Below are 27,938 nucleotides of genomic sequence, written 5' to 3'. Positions count from 1 at the left end.
ACAAGAAGGAGATCCTGACCAATTTTAGAAAATTACACTTTGTGCTTTGTTTTAAGACCAAGATCTTCATAATAAGATAAGTATGTTTTTAATTGAAAAATAGACACTTCAAATATTTTCATAACAGTTCAATGTTATCCTATGGGGGAAACAGCGTTGCAGTTAATCAGCTAAGTGCGCAACTTACAGTTCAAGTCTTCAGGACCAAAGGTCAGTAGTGGGCGAAGAGTGGGCAAATACCAACACTGTACCACCAGCAGCATGGGGACGGCCAGGTGCAGAGATCAAACTCGGAGTTCGGCCCAATGCATTAAAATGGAAACAGGGGGTCCTTGGAGCCATGATGCTTGCAGGTAAGATGAACGGTTTCAGGGGCCAAGCTTTGGGTGTTAGGATCTTCACGGGGGGTTCACAAAGCAGCACCAAACATACACCACCAGCAGCACCGGTGCAGCCAGGTGTAGGGTGCCAACACAGCGTTGGGCACCCAATGCAAACCTATGAAGTTTATTCTTTTTGAAACCGGTTGCAGGCATCGAACCAGAGGGTCCAGAGAGAGCACCAACAGTACAGTTAAGTTGAGGTGTTGGGGGTCACAGGGGGACTGCTGGCTGAGCTCACCAAAGTGGGTGCAGGGGTGCCCTTAGAATTCGAAAATCGTACCGGGCCCGTCGTATTGGGGGGTGGTATTTGACCCTTCAGATTCATGCTGCAGGTGCTGTTGTGGGGGTAAGCCAACGCTGGATTCAGAGTCCTGGTCGCTGGGGAGACTTCATTGGGCTGATGGGCCACTCAGACTTGGGCCGTGGGTGTCAGGTGTAGAGGGAGCATGAGTCGCTGATCCACCTGGATCCGGAGTTTTTGTTCACTTCTGGACAGGTCCACTGTCTACAGGAGATTGGAGTCTTTGTTGAAGGTAGCAGTCCTCCCAGTGGTTTTAGAGGTCGCTGGCTGCAAGACCGTTTGCAGGTTAGTCGTTGCTGAAGACAGGCCGTACGAGCTGGATCCAAGGCAGTTGTCCTCTTCAGTCTTCTCTGCAGGGTAGTCACAGATCTACTTTCTAGGTCTCGGGAGCCACCTAAATACTAAGCTTAGGAGGAGTTTTGGGGTAGGTAAGGCCAATGGGCACCTTACCTGGGGTGACTACACCCTCTATTATGCCACCCTCCGGTGGGAGAGGAGGATAGACCCAGACCCGATTAGAGGGGTTCTCCATCTTCAAGATGGCGGAGAATGAAACATGTGCTTCACCTTGCCTCCCCCACTTTAGGGGTGGAGCTGGCTGAGTATGGGCACACCTGAATTTTTCCCGCCGGTTTTCCCCACTCAAAGTAGGGGGTGTAAACAAAGGACTGCCATTTGCTGCTAGCAGCAGAGACTGGGGGTAGCATTACAAAGACAGCAGCCTTTGAAGCTGCTCTCCTGGTCGAGCACTAGCCCATCCTGGGGAGGACGCATGACACCTCTGCCCAGGATGGGCACCGTTTCTGGTCCCAGAGAGCAGGGGCTCTCTACCCAGGGGTCCAGAATCCTGTCTGGTGGTGGCTGGCTGCCTACAGCTGTCAGAGACCACACCAGGGTTGGCAGGTTTTCAAGGGGCACATCTGAGATGCCCTCTGGGTACATTGTACAATAAATCCCACAGTGGCATCAATGTGGATTTAATAAAAGGAGTAGTTTGGTACCAAATACTCCTGTGGTCCGTAAAATGATCATGGCGCTGTGAAACTAGAGTTGTTGAATTTCCAGCCCATGGAGTCTCCATGGTTTCACTGTATCATCTCTATCATGTCAGAGAACCAGGTTTGTCCAATTAGATCATGGCATTTGACTTTGAACTTGTTCATCTCGAGCGGAATTAAAAGAATCTGCGGAAAAGCATCAACAAATTTCCCTGACCAGTCTATGGACAGGGCATTCCCATGGAGTAGCAGTGTGGTGCCTGGACACAAAGGCTTAAGGTTTTTTTTGGTTTTCTGGTGTTGCAAACAGGTCGATCTCTTGGGTGCCCCACTGTCTGAAGATCTCTTGGAGCACCTGCGTCTAGTTCCACATTAGAGTGATGTGGCTACCTACCTGCGTAGCCTGTCTGCTTCTTTGTTTTTTATTCCTGGCAGATGTATTGTAAAGGAGATTCCTCTTGAAATGTCCCACCTTACTTAAGATACAACATCTAGTTAGATCCCAGCCGGACCGGACTACCGACGCAAATACAGCAGCACAGATTTTCCACCTGGATTAAAAATGAAGTGAATCCCTTGGCCCCTTCAAGATCTTCTCTAACAGGCGGAACAAGCCGTGGTTCTCTGAGAATTTAAGAAATCAAAAACCGATCTGTAGAAGGAAGGAAAGGAGGTGGAGATTGAAGTATGACTCCGCTGACAAAACACTGTATAAGCAATCATGGAGTATAAAAAATTATTACGGGATGAGAAAAACAAATATTTTACTTCAAAAATACAACAGGCAAAGAACTCAACTAAGGAATTGTTTCAAACAGTGAAAAGCCTAGCCAAACTACCAGAGCCTCCGAAGATGGTTGGCAGTAATGAATTCTGCAATATATTGGCTGAATTTTTTAGGGACAAAGTGGAGGCAGCATATAAAGATCTTAGTGGATATGGTAATACATTGATTGACATGTCCCTAGTTGGCTTGCCAGCCTCTCCTGCCCACCTTCTGACCGGTTTCTTGCCTCCTCCCATAGAGCAGATTATTCAAGTGGTTAAAACGTCTAAATCCGGGGAACCGCAAGATCCCTGCCCCCTAAAATATTGCATTTGGTCCCGGAAATGAGCAACTATGGGTCCTGTTTAAAGGGATAATCGAGTCCGTTATTTTTCTTGCTGCATGAAAAAATGCTTCAATTTTACCACTTTTGAAGAAATCTGAGCTGGACCCAGTTGAGTCGAGCAATTACAGACCCATTTCAAGACTACCCTTCCCCACAAAAATATTGGAGAGAATACTTCGTTTGCAACTCTCATCCTTCATCTCCTCTGTGAACCTCATGGATCCAACGCAATATGGGTTCCAGGAGGGACATAGTACAGAAACTGCCTTGATTATGGCCACCGAGGAACTAAGATCTATTTTGGATGAGGGAGGGAAGGCCGCATTGATATTATTAGATCTATAAGCGGCCTTCGATACCGTGAACCATACTATTTTAATCAATAGATTATCAGAACTGGGTATTAGAGGACCGGCCCTTAAATTGTTGAACTCCTTCCTCTGATAGATTCCAATCAGTTGAAGCGGGGGCTTTTGCTTCAGAACAGTTCTCACTCCCGTGCAGGGTGCCTCAGGGTTCTGCCCTCAGCCCTATGCTGTTCAATTCGTATGTCTCCTCTCCGGCCAAGATCATCTGGCAATGTCGGTTCTCAGTGGTCTCGTACGCTGATGACACCCAATTGGTGGTGTCAGTTTCCAGCAATATGGAAGAGACTGCAGATCGTTTCAATGTTTGTATGTCTCTGGATGAGTCTAAACTGCCTGAAGCTGAATGGAGGGAAGACATTGGTCCTCTTATTGGGCTCAGAATCCTATTTCTGGACACCTAGATGGTGGCCAACGTGCCTAGGTGACACCCCCAAGACAGAAAACAAGGCCATAAATGTAGGCATGGTCTTCGATGACAAACTGACCTTCAAATATCAGATCACCTCCCGGTCTTCCTCCATTTTTTTCATCCTGAAGAGGATTAGAAAAATACGCCCCTTCATTCCACCGGAGTCAGTAAAAAATCTGGTGACAGCACTGGCAATGTCCAAACTGGACTATGGAAACGTGCTTTATGTAGGGATCCAAAAGCAGCATCTTCAAAAGCTACAACAGCTTCAGAATGCAGCAGCTAGATTGCTGCTGGATATTCCAAAATTCAAGCTGGTCTCACAGAAGTTGAAGAGCCTACATTGGCTCCCGGTGGAGAAGAGAATTATATTCAAAGCACAATGTTAAGCTTTTAAGGCACTCCATGGGGTAGGCCCTGACTTCTTGAAAAAGCAATCGAAATGGTATACACCAACCAGAAATTTGAGGTCGGCTCATTGCAATCTCCTCAAAAATGCCCAGATTCAAAAGAGTTTGTTGGGGTGGAAGAAGTTTTATTTCAGAAACCATTAAAACCTGGAATGTGCTTCCCGGTGAGAAAGAATTGTCCCACTATCCTGGCCTTCAGAAAAGCTTAAAAAACATGGCTGTTTGTAAATTAAGTTCAATTCTGGATTGCGTGGAAACCTTTTTCCATCCGGCTCAAGCACCTAGACGCCGTTTGGCATTTGTGCGTTATATAAAATCTACATTGTGGTGGTTAGCCTTCTGGATTTGAACAGCCTTTCCGCTTACATGTGTCTGAAAGGGTCAGTTGGTTGACCTCCTTTGCGGCTACAGGGAAACAGGCTGCAAGAGATCTTTTTCCTTGAACGAACAGTTGCAACTGGAAGAGGACAGGCCCATGCTGGTGGCCTCTGCTGGAAGTGAGACCTGAACCCCACCAAGTCCCTGTGGTCCTGAGGGCCTATGGGATGCCCAGGACTTATTCTACAATGTCTGAAGAATCTGAACTTGTAGAAACTTTGGACTTGCAGAGCCTACGTAGGACCACCAAAGTCAATCTAGCCAAGGCACTGCTACACTGGGCAAGAAATTCAAGTTGGCTCTGTCCAGAACATTCTGCTGCTGGAAAAATTTCAGCAGACGGCCACAGGAAGCCTATCACTTTGGTGCGACCTTCCCAGATACAGCCTAGGCCCACTTGAAAATTCCATACTCCAAAAAAGAGACTGTGGTAACATAGAAAATTTACCCAGGTGAAGTAGCCAAAGGTATCAGACTGAACTTCCCTGGGTGCAAAATTGCAAATATTCACACTGAGCTTTTCCCAGCCAAAATCAATGGCTTAAGCAGGACCTTGTTTAATGGCAATTTGGTGTTGAGCGGACTTCCTCAGAAACAGTCTGCAGCCTTTCCCAGTTGAAGGACTTTGACTTCCTTTCTGGGACGAAGGTCTAAGAGAAAAACATTGTCCGGGATGAACTTTCCTGGAGTTCCCAGTATCGCAGTAGACCTGAAATCGCACCAAAGTGTTGCTGGGAAGAAAAAGTCCTCTTCATGGTAAAGAGGTGTACCCCTGCCCTGAGTGCCCAAACTGTAGTCTTGTTTGGCTTCCTAATGCCGATTTTTTGTTATAGACCAACATGGATCATGAATGGGTGCCATGACACAGCCCGTCTCACGGACTGGCGTCTTGTTGGACCAGGAGGGGCACCCAAAGAGCTACTCTCGGTGGTGGAAGGCTACTGGCTTCACCAGGAGTTAGTGTTACCACAAACAAATGATGGACGGAATGCTGACAAGGCAAACATTCTCCCCCAGTCAAAAGATCTGGGTTAAATCCATGGTTCTTTTGCCCACTACGCCACCCCAGTTTGGACCCAGCCATATGCAAATCAGTCTCGACCCTGTGCCCCATGGGAACAGTTCAGACCGAACGGCCAGGACAGTTCCTCCCTGGACCAGAAACAAGCATCCTGGGACCGGTTTCAGGATAGGTCACCCTTCTTCAGCCAGGCTAGCTTGAATCCAGTGGCACACTGAGCAAGGAACCCACATCTAGGCATACCCATCCCACTAGGGGCGAAAAGTGTTACCGCAAACAAATGGATAGAATGCTGACAATGCAAACATTCTCCCCTAGTCAAAAGATCTGGGTTAAATCCATTGTTCTTTTGCCCACTACGCCACCCCAGTTTGGACCCAGCCATATGCAAATCAGTCTTGACCCTATGCCCCATGGGAACAGTCCAGACCAAACTGCCAGGCCAGGAGGTCCCTGGACCGGAAACAAGCATCCTGGGATCGGTTTCAGGGTGTCACCCTTCTTCAGCCAGGCTAGCTTGAATCCAGTGGCACAGGATGCTCGTTTCCGGTCCAGGGAGGAACTGGCTTGGCAGTTCGGGCTGGACTGTTCCCACAAGGAACAGGGTCAAGACTGATTTGCATATGGCTGGGTCCAAACTGGGGTGGTGCGGTGAGCAAAAGAATGATGGATTTAATCCTGATCTTTGAGACTGGGGTTGAATGTTTGCATTGTCCAGTCGTCCATCTGTTTCTTTTGCATTAACTATGAGTTAAGGACCACAAGCCAGGTGGTGGCAGCATACCCTGTAGTGATCATGACCCTTTATCCTGTGTCACTGGAGTGATGCCTACAAGCTCAATCACCTTTTAAGCTTTCCGCTGCTGTGTGCTTAACTCACCCTTCGCATACATCGGGTAGATATGTAGTACTGCATAGCACAAAAGTAGTAACTGCATTGGTTGTATGTGTTTTAGTTTCAGAATAAGGTTCAAGGGTTCTGTCCCTGGATGTAATTGCCTCAAATCCTGTGTTGAGGGGAGGCTATTCGAGGTATTGAACCTTTTATACCTCAATTGACAGTTGGAAGTATGGGAGTACATCCTCCTCCATTTGTCAGTATTCTTCCATTAACAGACATGGTAAACAGTTCTAAGAGGTGATTTTGAATGTTTATTTATTTGAATATCCGGTACTCCTTACAAAGTAAGGTACAAAAGAGATCCTACACAGCCGACACGTGTTTTGCCCTACAGGGGCAATCAAACCGGGCTTCCTCAAGGCTTTCATAATAATCCCATCAGGTTTTTAAAAATCTGCTAGAGGTAAACAAATCTTGTAGCACAAAACTCATTCAGCATGTATAATTTCTCTGCTGTCTGTCCAGCAGCATACCTCTCAATTAGATTCTCAAGTGATATGTGAGGAACTCTTGTGTACCTTACTTTGTAATGAGTACCGGATATTCAAATAAATACATTAAAAATCACCACTTGGAACTGTATACCATGTCTGTTAATGGAAGAATACTGACAAATGGAAAAGGAGGTACTCACATACTTCGAATTGGTTGTGTGTGTGCCTGGAAAGGGTTTAGTACAGGGCGAGAGCAGTTCATGTGAGATTAATGCACGGGCCTAGTGTATGCATTTAAGGAATAGATGACATGAAACATGTAGTGCTGCACAGAGCGTGCGCAATGCAAGCGGGTGTATGTGTGCAGTACAATACATGAAGGGTAAAGTGTTATGCAATGCACAAAGGTAACAGTGCTGGACAAAAAGTGTGCTGTGAATGTACAGTACATTACATGGAGGGCCGTGGGTCAAATTGAGAAGTATAGGCATACCTGATGAAGACATGAGGAGGAGAGGAAACCCTGAGACAGATTGTTATTACTGCATTCAGGTTAGCTGGATGGGACACACTGGAGCGAAAAGGAAGACTGCCTTTACACTTCAAAAGACTGCTCTTTGATTCAGTGATGTGTTCCAGGCCCTTTCCTTGTGATCTCTCTCAGGAAGAGAGATGGGGATAAAAGAATCATAACGAGTAGGTCTGGGATTAACATTTTGATGCACATAGAACTGTGGGCTACATCCAGGTGTGAAATCTGGTCTCTCACATGAGTGGTGGTGTGGGACAGTACTCTTCGGAGTCTTGCCTGCTATGACAGACATCTTTCAGATGCAGAACCATAACATAAAACTTCAAAGACTTCTCAGACCCTAAATCACATTTGGTGTCTGGGAAATGACTACAAGAAGGGTGGTGGGGGGGGGGGGGGGGGGGGGGGTTTGAGTCACCTGACCGGCAGACTGGGTTGTGTGAGAAGGGGAAGCTTTGCAAAATTTCTGCCTGTGACTAGGCCTGAGGGCAAAGGCCTGCTAGTCTCCTTGCTGCATGAGGGGAAAATCACCCAGGGCACAACAAAAACCTGCCCAGGAGCACCATCCCCCGCCTGCTTGCTAGGACCAGTGTGCCCTGTAAGGGAAAGGTGAGCACTGGAGAGAGCAAGGTGATTTTGGGGCAGAGCTATAAATTGCTGAAATTGGTGATCCCGTATGCCAGGAGGTGCAGCTGGTACCAAATTGGCCTAGGGATCTGGTAAGTACCCGGACTGAAGGAGCACTGCTGTGAGCACCGAGTGGTGCCTGCATGCAGTGATCTGCACCTGAAGTCCCTTAGGTCACGAAGATGCTGCAGAGAATGTCGTAACCTCATTGTGATACTCCGGCTCCTACCCGGAGCTCGAACTACAATCCCCACCCCCACGCTAGGGGGAAGAGCATCTTACCTTGTGTCCACCGAGAGGGAGTAGTCCTGATCACTGGAACAGACCAGCAACTCTGCTTGACAGGGAGAGACTGCACTGCCACCTCTTTCGATTGCAGAGTTGTGATCGCCAGAGGAGAAGGAACTCGCTGCACATCTGAATCCTGCCTTTACCACTCTGGCGTTAAGACAGACACTGGGCCTTTAGGACCCCAGTGGACTAGCTGCTAACTGGGCTGGAGCACCATAGACACTTGACTACTTCTTAAATAGTCAAAGGGAGAACTCTAGTATGGCACAATAGTTTGCAATCCCTGGATGTGGCAATCATTGAATGGGGAAAAACACAGAACACGTTACACAAAGGAAGGTGGAACATGGATTTGCCTATCAACTACTAAATCCCCAGCCTGTTTTATTGCTTTTGAATGTTGTATACCTTTGCACGTGTAGAGTTAGAAATAAAATAATCCTATTTTCCATAACAAGTTCACTGACCTATAGCTACATGCCCCACGGCCCAAGCCCCAAAAATGTCTAGACTGCTCTGCAACAGCTACCACTAAGTCAGAGGCAGTAGGGGTGCTTCGCTCAGTTGCTCAGGACCTATAGTAGGCCTGGCCCTGGGACATCAGAAGTACAAGGCCTCAATGCCTGCGGTTTGGTCCATCAGCCCCGCATGCCCGTGGACCTCTAAAAAGTGTTTTGACCGGTCCCATAAGCGAACAGTAATTACTGACTGGCGCTACATTTTCTTTGAACTTTTAAATCTTTAAAAATGCATAACTCTGGTTCCGTTTATTGGAGATTTGTCCTCTATATTTATAAATTGCAGAATCATTTTTACTGTGTTGAGTTTTTAGCAGTCTTGCTACTCCTAAAAGCTTTACACATTCTTACCAAGGTAAGCCAGTTTGCTCTGTGTGATCGTTTGCAGGAACCTTAGTCATGAACTTGTTATGTCATTGCAAACACTTGTGGTGGTCTACCATCCAAATTAATAAATACTTCTATTTCTTACAATATGCAATTGTCTTGTACCAACTTGGTCAATGGTGTATTGCCAGTTGACTGCTGCTTCCTCCAAACACCAGCCACAAGCATTACACTTACCTTCTGAGGGCTCCTTTAGTTGTTTAGCCAGCGCAGTTATATCACCAGGGTTAAGTTTCAAACTGCTATTGACCTGAAACAAGAAAAGGTACACCATCCCAGTGCATAGGGCACATTATTATACTGGAATTATGCAGAAAGTCGTACATTCAAAAACATTTCATTTTTGTAAAGTCGTTCAGAGGATGCAGGCAGTAGATCCAGAATATGCCAGTGTTGTCAAGCGGCAATCAAAAAGTTGGTAAAAACATTGATGGTATAATAGATGCACATTTTCCACAGTAAAAATTCAGGTTAAGGAATTATAAGCAATATTAAACCCAATTGCACACTGACAAAGGGCCTCAGTCTCATTTGCACAAGGATGGATGAGAAACATGTACTAATGAAGCAATGAATGTATAAATCCTTGGATGTTTTTTCCCCTAAAAAATATTCATTGAATAAAATAACAAGCTTCAAGCCCTCCAGTGAGCCCTACACCCATTAAATACTTAGAAGTACATTACCACTCTTTGGAAAGCTAATAGCAGAAGTACTTCAAAATGTTATGAGGGCAGAGATGCATGGGGCAATAAAATGGTGGGATTGGGCAGGCTCCTACTTCATAGGAATTTGTAGGCCTTAGTCACCCTACTGCAACCGCTATACAAATCTTATGTGGGATTTAATATAACCTTGCCTTCTAACACTGCCCTATTAAAGTAAACAGTTAGATTATCCATGTGGGAACAGATCACTAAGAAAGATTGTTATTCCACTTGCCTTTCTGGGATGCCAGGTATTCCCTGAACCCTGTGTACTACATACACACACTAGGGCTGCCAGAGAAAACATGCTTTTCTTGATGAAGGATGTAAACAGTGGGAGTTTATAACGGGGACAAATGGGTACTGTGCTTGGCCAAAAGTTATGCTCCACTGTACATGGCTGAAGGCTGTGCGGTTAATGTGGGTCAGCTGTATCGAGATGGTTTGACTTTGGGTGTGGTTGTAGAGCAGGCCTTGAGGACAATCCTCTTTAGGCACAGGTGAGGGTGCATGTAGCATATGTTGACCATGTGCATAGAGTGGTCTGTGAAAGTTGATAGGGGCCTTACTAACCAACCCTTGCTGCACACAGCCAAATTGTGGGACGAGTATGTCCAGAAGTGGGTCCCGTGTTCTCCATGCCACTGGAGTCAAGCTATCCTGGCTGATGAGGTGAAACCCCGAAACTGGTCCAAGGATGCATGTTTCCAGTACAGGGAGGAGCTGGCCTGGCATTTTGGGCTAGATTGTTCCCATTGGGCACAGGGTCAAGAATTATTTGCATATGGCTGGGTTCAAACTGGAATGGCGAGCCAAAAAACAGCGGATCCAGGCCCAGATCTCTGTACTGGGGTTAATGTATGACATTGTTCTGCATTCTGTCAATTATTTGTAATTGTCCTTTTTGCATGTGTCACCCAGAGTGGGAGACTGGTATGCCCAGACGTGGGTCCAGTGTTCTCCATGCCACTGGAGTCAAGCTATCCTGGCTGATGAGGGGTGAAACCACGAAACCGGTCCTAGGATGCTTGTTTCCAGTCCAGAGAGGACCTGGCCTGGCATTTTGGGCTGGACTGGGGACAAGACTGTTTGCATATAGGTGTGGGGAAAAAGGAGAAAATATCATGGGATGGATGGAGGGATGGGAGTGGCATAGCACGACACGGCTCTTGGATCTAACTGGACTCTGGATGGAGGGACCACTGAGCCTCTCTCAGAGTATTGGTGGTGGAGGAATGGGGGGGGTGGGTGGAGGGGGAGGAGGAGACCAGGATGTTGGGAAGCATAATGTTAGTACAGTGCTTGGCGTGGAGACCACTTGTTTCACCAGTCTATGGGTTGTGGGGAATGAGGTGTTTTTTGATGTGGCTAACATGTAGACGCTTTGATGCGGTTGCGATAACGGACACGCTACCTGTTTTGTATTAGTTTATAAATGCAAATAAAAAAAAAATATATATATATATATATCACCAAAACTGCCCAGCAGATGAGGCCGCAGCACACAGCAAGTGAAGGCACAACCTTTATTTTCCACAACAGAAAGTTTACGATTCCGTTTTTTATTCCTCCTGGCCTGACGCGTTTCAAAGGGTGTCTCCCTTCTCCTCAGAGGCCCCTTGTGCAAATGGATTTCGTGCTGCCACAAGTTCCCTGCATGTTTTAACGTTTCTTTTAATTGGCACCAGGTGTGCCTTCTTCGTTCCATTCAACCAATGCATGCTGGTCCTTGTGGTAAAAATGATGCAAATGTAACCCTCCAGTGGGTCCCAAGAGTCACAAGTCTTTTAAAAGAGTTAATTCAAGCCCCGTTTGGGACCCCGAATCGTACGTTAACTGTTGAAATTAATATATAATAATATAATCTATATATATATATATGTCTTCCACAAAGCCACTGAAGAAAGGATTAGGTTCCTGAAACGAGTCTGGCACGATAATTGAGGTCGTTTTCATGAAGTGTTCCTGCTGGCAAGCTGTCATTAAAGATATTCGAGTACAATTTACCTCCGTGTGGCTTGATTCCAAAGTGGGTTCCTGTTTAATGTGGATATATATATATTTTCACTTAAAAAACCATAGGTTTCCCACACGTTATAGTTAGGAATTAGCATTTAAAAAACCTTGCAAATTCACTTAAAAAACCATAGGTTTCACAAATGTTAGTTAGGTGGACATTTCACTCGTAAAAAAACAATGAAATTCCCCCGTTATAGTTAGTTCAGATCACTATATGTCCACCTAACTATAACATGTGTGAACCCTATGGTTTTTGAAGTGAATTTGCAAGGTTTTTTAAATGCTAATTCCCAACTATAACGTGTGTGAAACCTATGGTTTAAGTGAATTTGTACGTTTTTTTAAATGCTTAGTTATGCAGGTTATTTTTTTTTTAAAGGTTATTCACCATGCGCGCACCCCGCGATTAAAAAAAAATGTGTTTTCACCCTTCGGGGTCCTTTAGGGACCCCCTGACAAAGGCTAGGGGGTCAGGAACTCTCTACCCTGCCCCCTTTTCACGTTTGCCACCTCTTTTTCACTCTCGCACCAACAAACAAACAAAATGGCGGCCGACACTTCCTGATTTCGACCGATTCGAACGTTGACTGACATGTAACCACCAATCAGAATTACGCTCGCGCATGTTAGGGTGCGCGGCTATAGATATTTATGTGCTTTAACTGAAATTTTCTCAGGAAATACTGAACAGATTGACTCCATACATGCAAAAGGCACATGCCCGACCGGAGGACTACCTCTGCCAAATTTCAAGTAATTCTGTTCAGCCGTTTGGGCTGTACCTTTGACTAAAGGTCCTATGGGAAAATGCATGGGGAAAACATGTTTGGGGACCCCCTTTTTTCTCAGCCCCGCTTGACGAATCACCCAGAAACTTTCAGGGTAGGAGCTGAGCGAAAATTTTGCGAGGATTCGTCAACCGGCGCCAAAGTTATTCAAAATAGAATTTTCAGATTTCCTATGGAAACACGGTACTAACTAACTATCTACTGGCGACCGCCAGTAGATTATATATATATATATATATTTTTTTAAGGCTGATTTGCATATGGCTGTGTTCAAACTGGAATGGCATGGAGAGCAAAAAAACAATGGATTCAGGCCCAGATCTCTGTACTGGGGTGAATGTATGACATTGTTCTGCATCAATTGTTCTTTTTGCATTTGTCTGTATATACACCAAAAAGGAGGTATAGTGTGCACCGAGTCCAGTGAGTCCCCAAAGGTATGGCAGAGGTTAAAGTAGAGAATACCTTACTCTCCATTTAGTGGTAGCTGGGCTTAGCAGTTAGGCTTATCAGAGGGTAGTGTTAAGCATTTATTGTACACACTAAAACAAGAAATGAGGTCACAAACTCAGACTAAATCCAGACCAATTGGTCGTACAAAAAGTTGTTACTTTGTATTACTAGAACCAAGAATCACTTAGTGCCGTACAGTTTGTCAATGTAGCAATACTTTGATAATGAAGTAATGTTTTGTATATGCAGTTGTATATTTTACAGTATTAAGAATATTTTCTGTAAATGTCAATCCAGTACAGTTATATGCTTTTGTAGTGATAAGGTTAGACAGTTTAATGCAATAGATAGAATTACAATGCAATCCTATGGAGGAAAACAAAGTTAAACAGTTTGCAGGTAAGTACTGTACTTACTTCCCCAGGCTTGGGGGGGGGGGGGGGGGTTTAGGACAAGACGGGGCAAGGCTCAAGACCAGGTAGGTACTGCACCACCAGCAGCACTGGGGCAGCCGGGCGCAAAGGTCACTGGGCCCAATGTTATCCAATAGAGCCGAGGGGTGGTACCTCGAAGAGGCACAGTTTGCAAATAGGTACCCGCGGGTCCTAGGACAATTGCCCCAGGGGTTGAAGTGAGCACGAGAGGGCAACAAAGCAGCACCAAATCTACACCACCAGCATAACAGGGGCAGACGGGTGCAAATCAGCCTCAGGCGGCCAATGCTTTCCAATGGAAGTCATCTGTTTTGGAAAGAGACTTCAGGCTTGGACCAAGAGGCTGGACAAAGGCAACCAACCGCTAGGCAGGTAAGTTGGACAGCTGGAGGACACCTGAGCACCATCGGCTGGGCTCCCGAAAGTCGAGGCGGAGGATGCCTGGGTTCCTTCGGGGGGGGGGGGGGGGGGGGGGGGTGTTTGAGGGGCAACTCCGTAAAACAAGTTTTCAATATTGCCTCCTTTATCCCTGGACTGCAACTATATTCACATTAGGATGTGAACCTGTGAAAAGAGCACAGTGATTAGCACACTGACAAACCAAATTAGAACAATACATTGTTTAAGGCAAGGATGCGTTCTAGGGTAATTGTCATTGGGTTTACATTTTGCATACTTCCTCACTAAATTTAAAGCATACTTACCCACAAATTCAATGATACTGGACAGTACTCATTAATGCAGTCATTCAGCTAAATTACTCCTGGGTTACATTTGCCCAAAAAACTAGATACAATCAAATGGGTTTACCTCATAATACATAGAAAACAATGTGATTTAGGCATGAGACAAGACCCAATTATGTAGGTTCTGAATAGACAGTCCTTTCAGGCGGTGGTGCCCTACTGCCTTTGGGGAAATGTTTAGTAAACACAGCAATTAAACAGATAGCTACTTAAGGTTCAAGCAGCAGCTAGTGGCTAATTGAAATTTAAGATTAATGGGGGTACAGACACCACTAAAAATGTTGTACATCTAACAACTGCACCAATATTTGTAGCAAAGGCCCACTTCAGCTCATATAGGGTAAAATAACAATGCAAGATAGACAACCAGGGTCAACCAGGACAGAATATGCCCCAGCAACAAAATAAAAATCAATACTCCTAAGCAGATCCACATTTACAAATTGGTGCAGTTTTGAACTTGTAAAGACAGACATGTTGTATAGATGTTTGCAAGGTATGGGAGAGACCCATGCATTTGTGCTTGTTGCAGGCAACGTTTTGCAGTAATCAGAGAAATCAATAGCCAATGCCAGCACATAAAACAGGCAGAAACAAAACAAAAACAAAACAAAAAATGTATTCACATATTGATGGACCGGTCAGGCCAGCCCTTTGGGCACTGTCAGATTTCCTTATTGGCCAGTATAATACTGCAGACCGTGTTGGTGCATGCATAAGAACTAATGAGCAACCTGGTGAACAGAATATGGCAAGAAATCGATCTATACTGTCAATTGAAAATATATCCAATACAGTGGGGAGGAAGGAGGGGTGTTGCCACTCTTTAGTTACAGCTGGTCAGAATTTCCAAACTAAGCTTTGTTACGCTAACAACTTTAATGCAAATTGTCAAAAACAAAATTCACCCACCTTTGCTTCTTCATGAAAGACTTCACAATGGTCCATCAAGTAGTTTCAAAGAAAAAAAAGGGCGAGGGTGTTGAGGAGGCAGATGGGATTTTCCATGTTACTTGCGAACGGAAAATTTTGTTTCTCAATGCAGACAAAATGGCTACACAGAATTACACTGAAGTTGGCAGAAAGAACTTTGTACCAAACCAATACACAGGATTTGAGTAAACCTGTTCAGAATTTTAAAAAAATAGGTGCTCCGGTCCAGATATGCTCTGACTGGCCAATATAAAGGCAACTAGTGAATCCTGATTGGCTGGACACAACACGAACACTAGGTTTTGGCTGCCATTATAGGACTCGTGGGACATGGTCGCCATTTAAATGCATAGTAGTGAATGGCAGATTGAGGGTTATAAAAAGGAGTATGTAGTAAAGAAGGTCCATGCAGGTAGGATGTAGGTTATGAAGTTTTATTGAAGATAGTTACTTGTAGATAGTTCCAGTACAGCAGCTAGTTTAGTTCTGTAGAGTAGCCTGCTTGCTGCTCAGCTCATTCTCAACTGACACTTCAACTCACAGGCACCCAACATTCCGAAGCGCATCACTCCAACATTCCATTCAGCACACAGCACAAACACACTGGCGGAGCAGGAGGTGACAAAGGTATAACATTAACATGGGCAGGATACTACATATCCCCTTTCCGTTTACAACAGAAGAATTGATGTGGTTACCTGAAACACTATGAACCAAGAAAAGGAATAAAAGAGGAACACATATGCAGCTGAGAAGATAGGTGGAAGGAAGAGGAAGCAATAGATAAATAAGCAGATTGATATGACCCATCCTCCCCTTCTGTAAATATAAACAGAAGAGAATACTAATGTAAGGCATAAGAAACATGAAAAAGACTGACGAAAAAAAACACCAATGACTAACCCCAAACACCCACTGGCCAGACAGGCATGCAAGAAGGAAAGACCTAGCACAACCCAAATTGAACACTAGACTTACACCCAAACACACAAAAAGGAAGGATCTCCTAAACATAGTAAAAAGAGAAACACTAAAAAGAGGGAGAGACTATGGACAAAGGAAGAACAGCAACCATAAATAGTCCAGATACCAAAGATGAAAAAAAGATGTAATATCACTAGGATAACTGAACAAGTTCGAAAACAGAGGAGAAGAATAAACATACAAAAAAGTATAAATCATCCTCCCCATTTACAAAATGAGAAGTTATACAATGGTAGCATAACGTTGCAAGTAAAATGAACAGAAAAGTCTAGGCATAGACTAAAACAAAACAGTACCTCAAACAGGGATAGATAATGTAGACGATGGGAATGAACCCAATAAGACACCCTGTGTGAGGGTAAACGTGTACAAGAAGGTGGGACTGAAACCCATGACCTACCCCCAATATAAGGGAGGAAGCAAATGTACATGGGACTGACTCAGTAAGGCACACCCCGGATAAGGGTAATGATGGAACACTCGTGTGTGAAAATGGGACTAGAACCTATTACCTAACCATAGCATAAAGGAGGTAAGGTAAAGTAAATGGGACTGAACCCATGACCTATCCCCAGGTATAGGGATGTTTAGCTACTGTAATTTGGAATAAAACCCATATCCTACCCTAAAAACAGAAGGTGGTAAAAGGTAGTGTAAATGGGACTGTGACCCATACAGTGATACCCTGAGTGAGGGTAGAAACTGTAAATAACCATGTAGGCAAATGTACAATAAAAGAATGGGGTAGGAAACCCATTCCCATACCTAATTTAAGGGAGAGTACAGTGTTATGTACATACAGACAGAACTTAACAGTGAATAAACCATGGCGAATATGAGCGACAAAGCAACTACTCATCACAAAATAGAACGAATGTAAAACAGCTTTCAGAAAGTTGTTGTGAGTATAGTCCATACTGCAGTAGGTAATCCATAAGCTATGTTGACTGAAGAGGTTTGGGGTGAGGTGTCACTGCAATCCTGTGTGAAAACACCAAGATTATAGTGAGCAAAGCCTGCCTGTTGCTGATTGAGATGCGCGTGTACTCTCAAGAAGTTGCCACTTGCGGGCCAACAATTAGGCATCCAATGTCCAGTGTGCTTTATACAGTCATAAGACAGCATGCGGCGAGGACTTATCAAAACCTATGGTGCACACACTTGAACCTCTGAAGATTTGAGACAGACGTCAATATTATGCACAGACGCAGACGTGCCGCTAGTCTGCACCGTACACTAACACAAGACTTAATCTGAAACTCTTGAAAATGGCTTCACGTACCCTACACACTCCCGGGTGGTTCCTGGCACGTTCGTGTAACAAAGCGCCCTAGAGCAGCTCAAGAAGCTGCCTAGCAACATTCGAGGCTTCACACGACGTAGAATGTTGAGGCATGTCAGCACTGTGGGTCCTCATCGGCGAGAGGATTCACGCGGCTTCAAAAACGAGGTAAGAAGCCCATGCACAAACTGCCATGGCAACTGTAATAACGGCAAAGCGTCAACACGATGAGGAGAAATAGTAAATACACAGACAATAAAATTAAGTTTGTTAGACTTGGCATCTTTTGGCGTGTTTCCCCTAAGTTTCTGCTTTCTGACCTCCCGACTTTGATTTGTTTTTGCTGGCATAGCGTTTATGCACACTTTTCGCAGTGCTGATCAGTGGCAAAGTGCAAGTGGTCCTGTGGTAAAATATGTTATGGATTGGTGTTTCCATGATTGGATGTTTGGTTTACTTGTCAGTCCCTAGTAAAGTGCACCGAGTGTGCCAGGGCCTGTGAATCAAATGCTACTCATGGGCCTGCAGCACGGATTGTGCCACCCACGTGAGTAGCCTGGAAAAGGTACCTCATACGAGCCATTGCAGAGTCTGGGCGCAGTTTGTAACTGCCATGTCGACTTGGCCCGTGCACACACCGGCCAATCCCTAACCTTCCTTTTTCTTACATGTCAGGCACCCCCAAGGTACCCCTGTGGGCAGGATGCAGTGTATGTGAAAGGCAGGACATGCCCTGGTGTGTGTGGCATGCCCAGATAGTGAATTACAGCCAATTTCGTTTTTCCACTATTGCAGGGCTACCTGTTCCCCATAGGACAGAATGGGAAGTTTGTTTAGAACATCTTATAAACATAAGCCCGGGGAATTGGGTAAGAAAATTAAGTTTAGTATGCCTGAACTCAGAATCTAAAGATGCATCTTTTAGTGAAGGCGATTACTACATTTTGTGTTTGAAAATACCACTTTTAGAAAGTAGGTATTTTCTTGCTCAGTCTTCCTGTGTGCCTCTGCTGGAATGTGGATTGCCTGTCTGGGTTTTGGATGACAGAAGGCTGGGGAGCAGGAGTGGCTCCAAATAGTCAAGGTGGGTCAGGAAAGGGCTGAATAGGCCTGGGCTGCAATGGGGGAAGGGGAGGAGATTTCCTTGCCCCTCAAAGGGCCTGGTCTGCCTCTGACAATGCAGTCTCCACCTCCTGCTAGGAACTCACACCAGAGAAGGTAGCACTGGTACTGGCTGGGCACAGACACTAAGATCAAAGGATTTGGGGATATAAATATTGGGGCCCAGACCCTTGAACTTTAGAACTCTTTTGGATCAAGAAGAGCTGGAGAATCTGTGAGGAGGAACTGTGTGCTTTGGTACTGGGCCTGCAGTGGCAGCTTCGGTCTTGGACAGTAAAAGGACTGGACTGAACTTTCTGCAATCTGCCTTTGGGTATCTCCAAGGGCTTGAGGTAGAGCATGCCCCCTGTTCAAGAGGTCTCAGGAACTACAAAGACTTCAAGCTCTACTGCCCTCAGCACTGGGTACTGTGTGTTTTGTGCTGCAACAGCAGAACAGCAACTAGATGACGTGTCTTGAAGGCACCGCAGAGGGCACCGCCGCAACGCAACCCTGGACTCTCCTGCTGACGCCGCAGAGCTGCTGCTCGCACCGTGACCTGTGGGCACCCCACTCCGCCCCGCTTCACGAAGATGCCTTGGTATCCCAGACGCCGCGCCATGCCAAAATAGACTCCGCCGCTTGCACTGTGGTTCGAGGGCACCGCTCGTAAAGTTAAGACGCACCACCCTCATCCCGCACCGCAGCACTTGGCCTACGGACGCCATCAACTCCAGTTCGTCAGCCGACAGCAGCACTTCAGCAACGACGCCGCTGGTGCTTGCACCGTGACGAGCACTGCCTTCATCTCGCACCGCGACCCTGGTCTCACCGATGACTCCATCCGATTCCCCCACCGAGCCGCTGCTCGCACCGCGACCTGAGGGCACCACACTGCACTTCGCACAGCAGTACCCGACGCCAGTGCTCCGGACGCCATCAGAGAAGAGATCGACATGCAAAACGCGTGTGACTTATAGGGCCCTGACGACTCCTGCACCAACCCCCGGACGGACGCCTGCGGACGCAGTGTTTTCGGAAGCTCAACGAGGCGTCATCGACACCTTGCATTTCTAAAAGGCACTGTTTGCTGGTCTTCCTGACACCATAGCTGGCTCGTGACTAAGTGGCTCTGTATATACTGTTCCCAAATAGGTACAGTGTGCACAGAGTCCACAGTCCCCAGAGGTTTGGCAGAAGCTAAAGTTAAATATAACGTTACTCTCTAAAGTGGTAGCTTGGTCGAGCAGTAAGGCAGTATCAGAGGACATTGTAAAGCATTTGTTGTACACAGTCAGCAAATGGTCTCACACACAAGAACTGAACTCTAGGCCAAAGGTTTTGTATAAATATATAGTTTTATTTTAGAACCAACAATAGGTATCAAAATATACTCTCAGAATGAGATGCTTTAGATAAATACTTTAATAGGCAATAGACTTTTGAATGCAATAGTTACAGTTGTTGCAATAGGCAACACAATTTCAAACAATACAAAATTGAGCTCAATGGGAATTCCTAGTTCAATGCAATTGATTACTTTTTGGATTACTTTTCTTACCACAGGACTGGATTGTAGATTCAGTCCTGGGACATTTCCTGTAAATAGTTGAGTAAAAACGTTTTGGTTACAGTTGTGATTTAAGGATTATTAATGTATTTTAAAAGTGGACACAAACTTTCACATAGAATCACCAATGTTATCCTATGGGAGGAAATTCACTTAGCGGGTAAGTGGGGTTATTGTTACTTTTTCTAACTCAGTGTTGGATCCTGGATCCAGCACTGGGGCATCTCCTGTAAACAGTTGAAAGAATGTGTTTGTTATACAGGCGATTTTTAAGGAATATTTGTAAGTTTGCACAATCGACAGAAGAATTTCTGATGAAAACCAGGCAATGTTATCATATGGAAGGAAAATCAAGTTATAGGCAAGTACGGTTGTAATTACTTTTCAGGGTCAGTGCTGGGCACCAAGATCCAGCACTGGATCTCTCCTGATAACAGGCGAGTAAATTAGTTTTCGTAATTCAGCTGATTTTAGATGAATATTTTAAAGTTTCAAAACTCGACACTTAGAAGAATTTCCAAGTGAAACCAGTCAATGTTACCCTATGGAAGAAAAGTGAGTTATCCGTTTTTTGGTAAGTACTCAACTGGCAGAGTTAAGGTTCTGGGCATAGACTCCGGGGTCTCCCAGGGTCAGGTAGGTACAGTTGTTACACCCTCAGCGGCACAGGGGCAGCTAGGTGCAGTGTGAATTAGGCCCAATGTTATCCTATGGGAGGCAGGGGGCCTTTGGTTGGTGGCTGCTGGCTAACAGGCCACACGGCTGTGGGAGCTGGGCTCCTGGTCACTTGCTCAGGGCAAATGGGGGAAGTAGATTAGATTAGAGTAGAGGCTGCACTGCCAGGGGCACTCGGGCGGCTGGGTGCAGGGTGCTTTTGAGCCGTAGGGCGCTCAATGGATTTCAACGGAGAAGCTCAAGAACGAACAAAGGCTGCAAGCTCTGGGACCATGATTCTTCAGGTGCGACCACCACTTCGAGAGGTAAGTTGGGTAGTTGGAGGATAGGTAGGCACCCAGGAGTTGGGCACAGGGGGCCGCAGGGTGCCGGGGTGCCTTTTGGTGTTGTGAAATCTTACCCTCTGCTGGTCGCGGTTGGAGGGGTCCCTGGTTCGGAGGCTGCAGGCGTCAGGAGCGTCGAGGTGGGTCCTTGGGTTCTGGGTTCGGGGTCACAGTCGCCAGGGGTACGCCCTCATTGTCTTTGTTCACTCCAGCACAGGCCAGGCTTGGTGGGTGCAGTGTGCAGGGTTCTCGGTTCCTGGCTGATGCCAGGGGTCAGTTACTTGCTTTGAGCAGTACCACTGCTCGTGGGAGTCCCAGGTAGTTAGAGTCATAAGGCAGTCCGGTCCTCCGGGGTTTTTGAGGTTGCGGACCACTGGAGATGCTGGGGTTTAGCAGGAGCAGGTTTGAGGGTCAACAGGCCGGTAGGGCTGGGGCCAAATCAGTTGGTGTCTTCCTCTTGTTAGCAGCTGCATGGCAGGTCTTGTTCCTGGATTATCTTTCTTGTTACGGAATCTGGATCTGAGGAAGGATAGGTTCAGGGTGACCCTAAATACTAAATGTAGGGGCGTTACAGGTAGACATAGGGCAGGGACCAATGGGTCCACTCCCTGGGGTGGGTACACCCCCTATCCTGCGCCACTCCGGGGGGGGGGGGGCAGTAGCCTAGTCCTGATTGGGCAGGGCTTCCCATCTTCAAGACGCCGAGAGCCCAGAGATGTGCTTCACCTCACCTCCCCCACCTGAGGGGTGGGGTTGGAAGGGGCTGGCACACCCCCTTTCCTTACTTGGGGTTTCCGGCCAGTCTTCCTGCCAGAGTGGGGGTCAGAACTGGTAGGGGCCAGTTGCTCTCAAGCAGGTCGCTTCCCACGCTGCTGTACTGCTCCAGGTCATAATTATCCTGTTTTCTGTTTTGCTGACTGTATTCGCTCCGATTGTGCCCTTCTGTTGTGCATTGCCTCAATTCCTTTTTCCCCCTCCTGCTTCCTTTCTGTGCCCCGTTCTGCCCTCCGCTCCCCTCGCCATCCCTTACCAGTTTCCTGCCGCTGCATCCCTGCGGCCACGCCCCCCCTTTTCGCCGCCCCGCTTCTGCCTCCCAGAAGCTCCTCCCTCCCACCTTCCCTCTTACGGAGGCCGTGCAGTGGACGCGCCGGCGCACCTAAGGCAAGCCCGTCTGCACCCGTCCACGCCTGGACCGCGCCCAGCGCCAGGACCCCTGGCCCCCACGAACGCCACGACACCAGACGCCGCTACGATGTCAGCACCCTCCACACACTCAACATCGAACGATCACACTTCTGCTTCCAGGCCGCCCCGAAGCACACCAAAGGACCCTTTTCCTGCCGGAACTGCAGCTTCACCAGCATCCGGCCCGCCAAACAACCTACCAAAAACCCAACCACCTCAGATGCAACCTTCTCAACACTCACTCCGTCCGCAAACATGCCGTTGAACTCTGGGACCTACTCTACTCAAACACCCCAGACGTCGCCTTCCTGACGGAGACCTGGCTGAACCCCTCCTCGGCACCCAACATCGCCATAGCCATCCCGGAAGGCTACAAGATCACCCGCAAGGACCACACCAATGGAGTAGGAGGAGGAATCGTCAACGTCCACAGGCACACTCAAAGTATCAACAAACAGACGACACTCCGCACAGCCGAACACCTGCACTTCCAGATCCACACCGATCCCAACACCACCCTTAAAGGAACCCTCATGTACAGACCCCCCCCCCCCCCCCCCGACCCCGGCCACAGTTCAGCGACTCAATCGCCGACTTAGTCAGCACACACGCCCTCGCCTCCACAGACTACATCCTCCTCAGGGACCTGAACTTCCACCTCGAGAACAACAACTCCAACTCTTCCACCCTGATCTCCAACCTCGGACTCCGACAACTCTGTACTACACCCACCTCCTCCGCAGGCCACACGCTCGACCCCATCTTCTCCGCAAGCCCCTACGTCTCCTTCAACCACACCACTGCACTCCACTGGACCGACCACCGATGCATCCACTTTACCTTCAGTAAACCCATCACGCACCACCGCACTCAGTTGCCTCACCGCTGCTGGAGCAAAGTCACCGAAGAGCAGCTATCCACAAGCCTCACCCAGAGCCCTCCCGCAGACCCAGCCAACCCTGACGCCGCCACCCACAACCTCAGACAGTGAATCGACGACTGCGCCAACACCCTCGCCCCGCTCAAAAAACCCTCCAACAGCCACACCAGCAAGAAAGCCAGCTGGTTCACTGAATACCTCCAGGCCTCCAAGCAAACCTGCCGAAGGCGACAGAAGAACTGGCTCCGTGAATGAACACCGGGAATCTACACAGCCCACAAGAACGCCACCCGCAGACACCATCACCTCATCAGATCCGCCAAAAAGGCCTTCTTCAAAGACCGCCTAGACAGCAGCGCACACAACAGCAAAGAGCTCTTTAACATCATGAAGGAACTCTCCAACCCCAGCGCCAACACCAACATCCCACCTTCACAGACCTGTGCGACTCGCTGGCCACCTTCTTCCAGACATCCACGACAGCCTCAGCACCGCGACCGCCCTGGTAACGACCGAGACTCCCCACGACCACCATCCGGTCCAACCGTCTGACCTCCTGGACCAACATCAACAACGATGACATCATCAAGATCATGAACTCCGTCCACTCCAGATCCCCGTCAGACCCATGCCCTCACCATATCTTCAACAAAGCCAGCACCACCATCGCACCGCATCTCCGGAAAGCCATCAACTTCTCCTTCGAGACAGCAACCTTCCCGGAGAGCTGGAAGCACGCCGAGATCAACGCCTTACTAAAGAAACCCAAGGCGGACCCCAAGGACCTCAAGAACTTCCGACCCATCTCCCTGCTCCCCTTCCTGGCGAAGGTCACAGAGAAGGCCATCAGCAAACAACTGACCAAATTACTAGAGATGAACAGCATCCTGGACCCGTCCCAGTCCAGATTCTGCAGCAACCACAGCACCAACACTGCCCTCATCACCACCAACGACATCAGGACCCTGCTAGACAACTGAGAAACAGCGGCCCTCATCCTCCTGGACCTGTCAGCCGTCTTCGACACAGTCTTCCACTGCACACTACGAACACGCCTCCACGACGCCGGGATCCAAGAGAAGGCCCTGGACTGGACCACCTCCTTCCCCTCCGGCAGAACACAGAGCGTCTGCCCCCCCCCCCCCCCCCCCCCTTCCGCTCCGAAGCCACCGAAATAATCTGCGGCGTACCACGGGGCTCATCCCTCAGCCCAACGCTGTTCAACATGTACATGGCACCGCTCGCCCACGTCGCCAGACTGTGCAACCTCAACATCTTACGCAGACAACACCCAGCTGATCCTCTCCCTCACCAGAGAACCCCACACCGCCAAAACCACTCTCCAATAGGGAATAAAGGCCGATTGGATAAGAAACAGCCAACTGAAGTTGAACTTGGACAAGACGGAGGTCCTCCTCCTCGGAGCCACCCCCCTCAGCCTGGGACGACTCCTGGTGGCCGACCACACTAGGAACAGCTCCAATGCCCACCAACCACGCATGCAACCTGGAGGTCATATTCAACTCCACCCTCTCCATGACGTCAACGCAGTCTCCTCCTCCTGCTTCAACACCCTCCGCATGATCTACAAGTAGATCCCCACTGAAACGAGTAGGACGGTCACCCAAGCCCTCGTCAGCAGCAGACTGGACTACGGAAACACCCTCTACGCAGGAGCCTCGGCAAAACTCCTGAAACTGCTCCAACACATCTGGAACGCCTCCGCACGCCTGATCCTCGACATCACTCGTCACAGCCACATCACACCCCACCTGAGAGCCCTACACTGGCTTCCCGTCAACAAGAGGATAACCTTCAAGCTCCTCACCCACGCACACAAAGCACTCCACAACACCGGACCAGCCTACCTCAACAGCAGTCTCCGCTGCTACACTCCCTCCCGCCAGCTCCGCTCTGCCGACCACGCCCTCGCCACTTCCCCCGTATCTGAAGAGTGACCACCGGTGGCAGATCATTCTCCCACCTCACCGCCAAGACATGGAACATCCTCCCCATCCACCTACGGCACACCCAAGACCTACTGACCTCCAGAAAACTCAAGACCTGGCTCTTCGAACAGTAGCACCATTCCCCTCCCCTTAGCGCCTTGAGACCCTCAAGGGTAAGTAGTGCGCTTTACAAATGCTTGATTGATTGCTGAGTACAGCAAGTGGCCTGGAGAAGCTCACAAAGGCGGCATGCCTTTGAAGCTTCCCCTGCCCATCCTGGGGGAGGAGACCTAGCACCTTGCCCAGGACGTGCATTGTTGTAGGCCAAGGAGAGCGAATGGCTCTCTACCCAGGGGTCCAGCAACATGTCTGCTGTGTGGCAGCCCCTCAGACAAGACGTGGATTGTAGGTTAGGTTCAGGGGGCATCTCTAAGATGCCTTCTGTCGTGCATTGCACATTAAATCCCACACTGGAATCAGTGCGGGTTTAATGTGCTGAGAAGTTTGATAACAAACTTCAGTCTTTAGTGTAGCCATCATGGTGCTGTGGAGTTTGTGTTGACGATCTCCCAGCACCACATACTCTTAAATGGCAGCACTGCACTTAGTTCCCAGGAATGGACCTGGGTACTGTAGGGGCATAGGGCTCATGCACCTGTACCCACACCACTGGCATAGGGCACCCAGCTAAAGGGGTAGCTGATGTATGCCAGGGCAGTGTGTGTTGTGGGCATGGCACACAGGTATGTGTGCCAGGTCTACTCTGTTTTGTTCTGCACCCAAACACTCAGCCTGCAAGGGCAGTGGGTGTGTGTGTCAGGGTACAGGGCCTCTAAAGGTGGCACAATAAGTGCTGCAGCCCTTAGGGGCCTTCTCTGGTCACAAGGCCCTGGGTACCTAGTGTTCAGTTTACCAGGGGCTGACATGTGGCCAGAGATGCCAATTGGGTTTAGGCTTCAACAATTTTAGGGAAGAAACATAGGCCCTGGGTACCCGATTGGCAGGAGCCCAAGGCACACTGTTAAAAATTGTTGAACCGTTAGGGTGCAAGATAATCTCCTTTGCTGACGATACTCAGCTGATGTTCCCAATCGGTTCGAATATAGAAGATGAGAAAATCCGATTTTCGGCAGGTGTGCTCGCCATCTCCAACTGGATGACGGAGAACTGCCTCCAGCTGAATCCTAGCAAAACCGAGGTTATGCTTATGGGTAAAGCCTCAACCATCTGGACGGTTAACTGGTGGCCTTGTCAGCCGGGAACTGCTCCCATTCCAACTCAATCCGTGAAAAATCTTGGATTAAAACTGGACCAGACACTAACTATGAAGGATCACATTGCGGCCACCATCAGGCCTTGTTATTACAGCCTACGTCTTCTACGCAAGATACTTCCTTATTTGCCTATTAAACATCGTAGAACCTTGGTCCAGGCTACGGTGATTTGTCGCCTTGACTATGGGAATGCGCTGTTGGCTGAAGTAGGAGAGACGCAGCTTGCTAAACTGCAGGTGATACAAAACACCGCGGCAAGGATGATTCTGAATCGCCCTTCAGGCTCCTCCTCAGCCCCCTTGCTAAGAGAGCTCCACTGGTTACCAGTGAAGAAGCGATCCTTTAAGATTTGTTGCCTTACTTATAATGCCTTAAACAGCAAAGGTCCCTATTTGCAAAAGAAATTTACAAAGCAGGTTTCGGGCTGTAACCTCAGATCCAACTCATTAGCTCTTCTAAAAGTCCCCCAAATACGTCTAAGTCGTACCGGGGGCAGAGCCTTCTCGTACCTTGCCCCACAGTACTGGAATCAGCTCCCCATGGCCGTGCGCAAATGTACCTCGTACACCGTTTTTTAGGAAACATCTAAAAACCTTTGTTTTAATATATTCATCAATTGCTGCCGGTTTTCCCTCTCTTCACTAGGTAAGCCCCCGGGTGAGACGTGCGCAATAGAAATATTTATAACATAACGTAACTCAGTCAAAGTACGTCAGCAATTCAGCAAAAAGTGGGGGCATACCATGCAAGAAAGATGGCACTTTCTCACAGTGACACAGCAGTCAGCCAGAACTGTTTGGATTTGTTTGCTCACGAAACCGTGATAGTTGCAGCCTTTGCACAAACCGAGATGGAGATATGGTGTCAAAGGCTGAAGACAGGCCAAGCATAACACAAATGGCTGCACCACCCTGATCCACTAAACAGCACATCAAATCAGACGCTGCCAGTAGAGCAGATTCAATGTTGTGGTTCCTTCTAAACCAGTTTTGAGAAGGGTCTATATGTTCCTATGACAAAAAGGGCCACCTAATTTTGTACATTTCTAATGGAAAGGCTTTTAGTTTTGCAGCTTTGAATTCATCAAGAGGGATTCAGATGTGCCATACTGGTCATAAGAACAGAATGTTAGCATTCTACCAGTTCATTAGAACACTGGAAAACTGCAGCAGAGCACTGACGAATGAACAGACTGCTGCTTTAAAATTAAATGTTTTACTCAGAATGTTAAACGTCATTCTCATGTGGCTGAGGATAGCATGTACGTCTAGAAAATACACTCACTTTACCTTCTGGAGCACCTTCCATAACCTGTATGATAAACTCATAAGAGAAAAAGTGATCTTTCAATCATGGCTGATCAAATCATAGCAGTTGGTCAGCATTTTTCACATGGTAAAATCACCTTAGAACACAGCACAATTTCTAAAAGGAGTATTGTACCAACAAATGAATTATGACTAAAATTGCAGGTTGTTTTGTGCAAGTGTAGAAAGCAAGAGTTGCGAGTCAGTCCTAGGGTACAGTTAGAACGCTACTGTGGGAGAGATGCAAGAGTGCTAGGA

The 27,938-nt window shown here is 47.6% G+C and overlaps 1 protein-coding gene across 5 annotated transcripts in view; it reads right to left on the bottom strand.

Annotated features, from left to right (window-relative positions):
- The window catches only part of LOC146811975 (uncharacterized), a 696,581-nt gene that overhangs the window by 211,812 nt on the left and 456,831 nt on the right, over positions 1–27,938 (bottom strand). For all 5 annotated transcript variants that reach the window (XM_085618952.1, XM_085618950.1, XM_085618951.1 and 2 more), the window contains one exon: positions 9,248–9,320. In XM_085618952.1, coding sequence (XP_085475078.1) covers positions 9,248–9,320 — 73 coding nt within the window. The remainder of the gene's footprint in view (positions 1–9,247; positions 9,321–27,938) is intronic.

This window comes from Triturus cristatus, chromosome 7, assembly GCF_964204655.1.
Source record: "Triturus cristatus chromosome 7, aTriCri1.1, whole genome shotgun sequence".
NCBI classification, from domain to species: Eukaryota; Metazoa; Chordata; class Amphibia; order Caudata; family Salamandridae; genus Triturus; species Triturus cristatus.
This window is presented reverse-complemented; position numbering and strand designations above follow the sequence as displayed.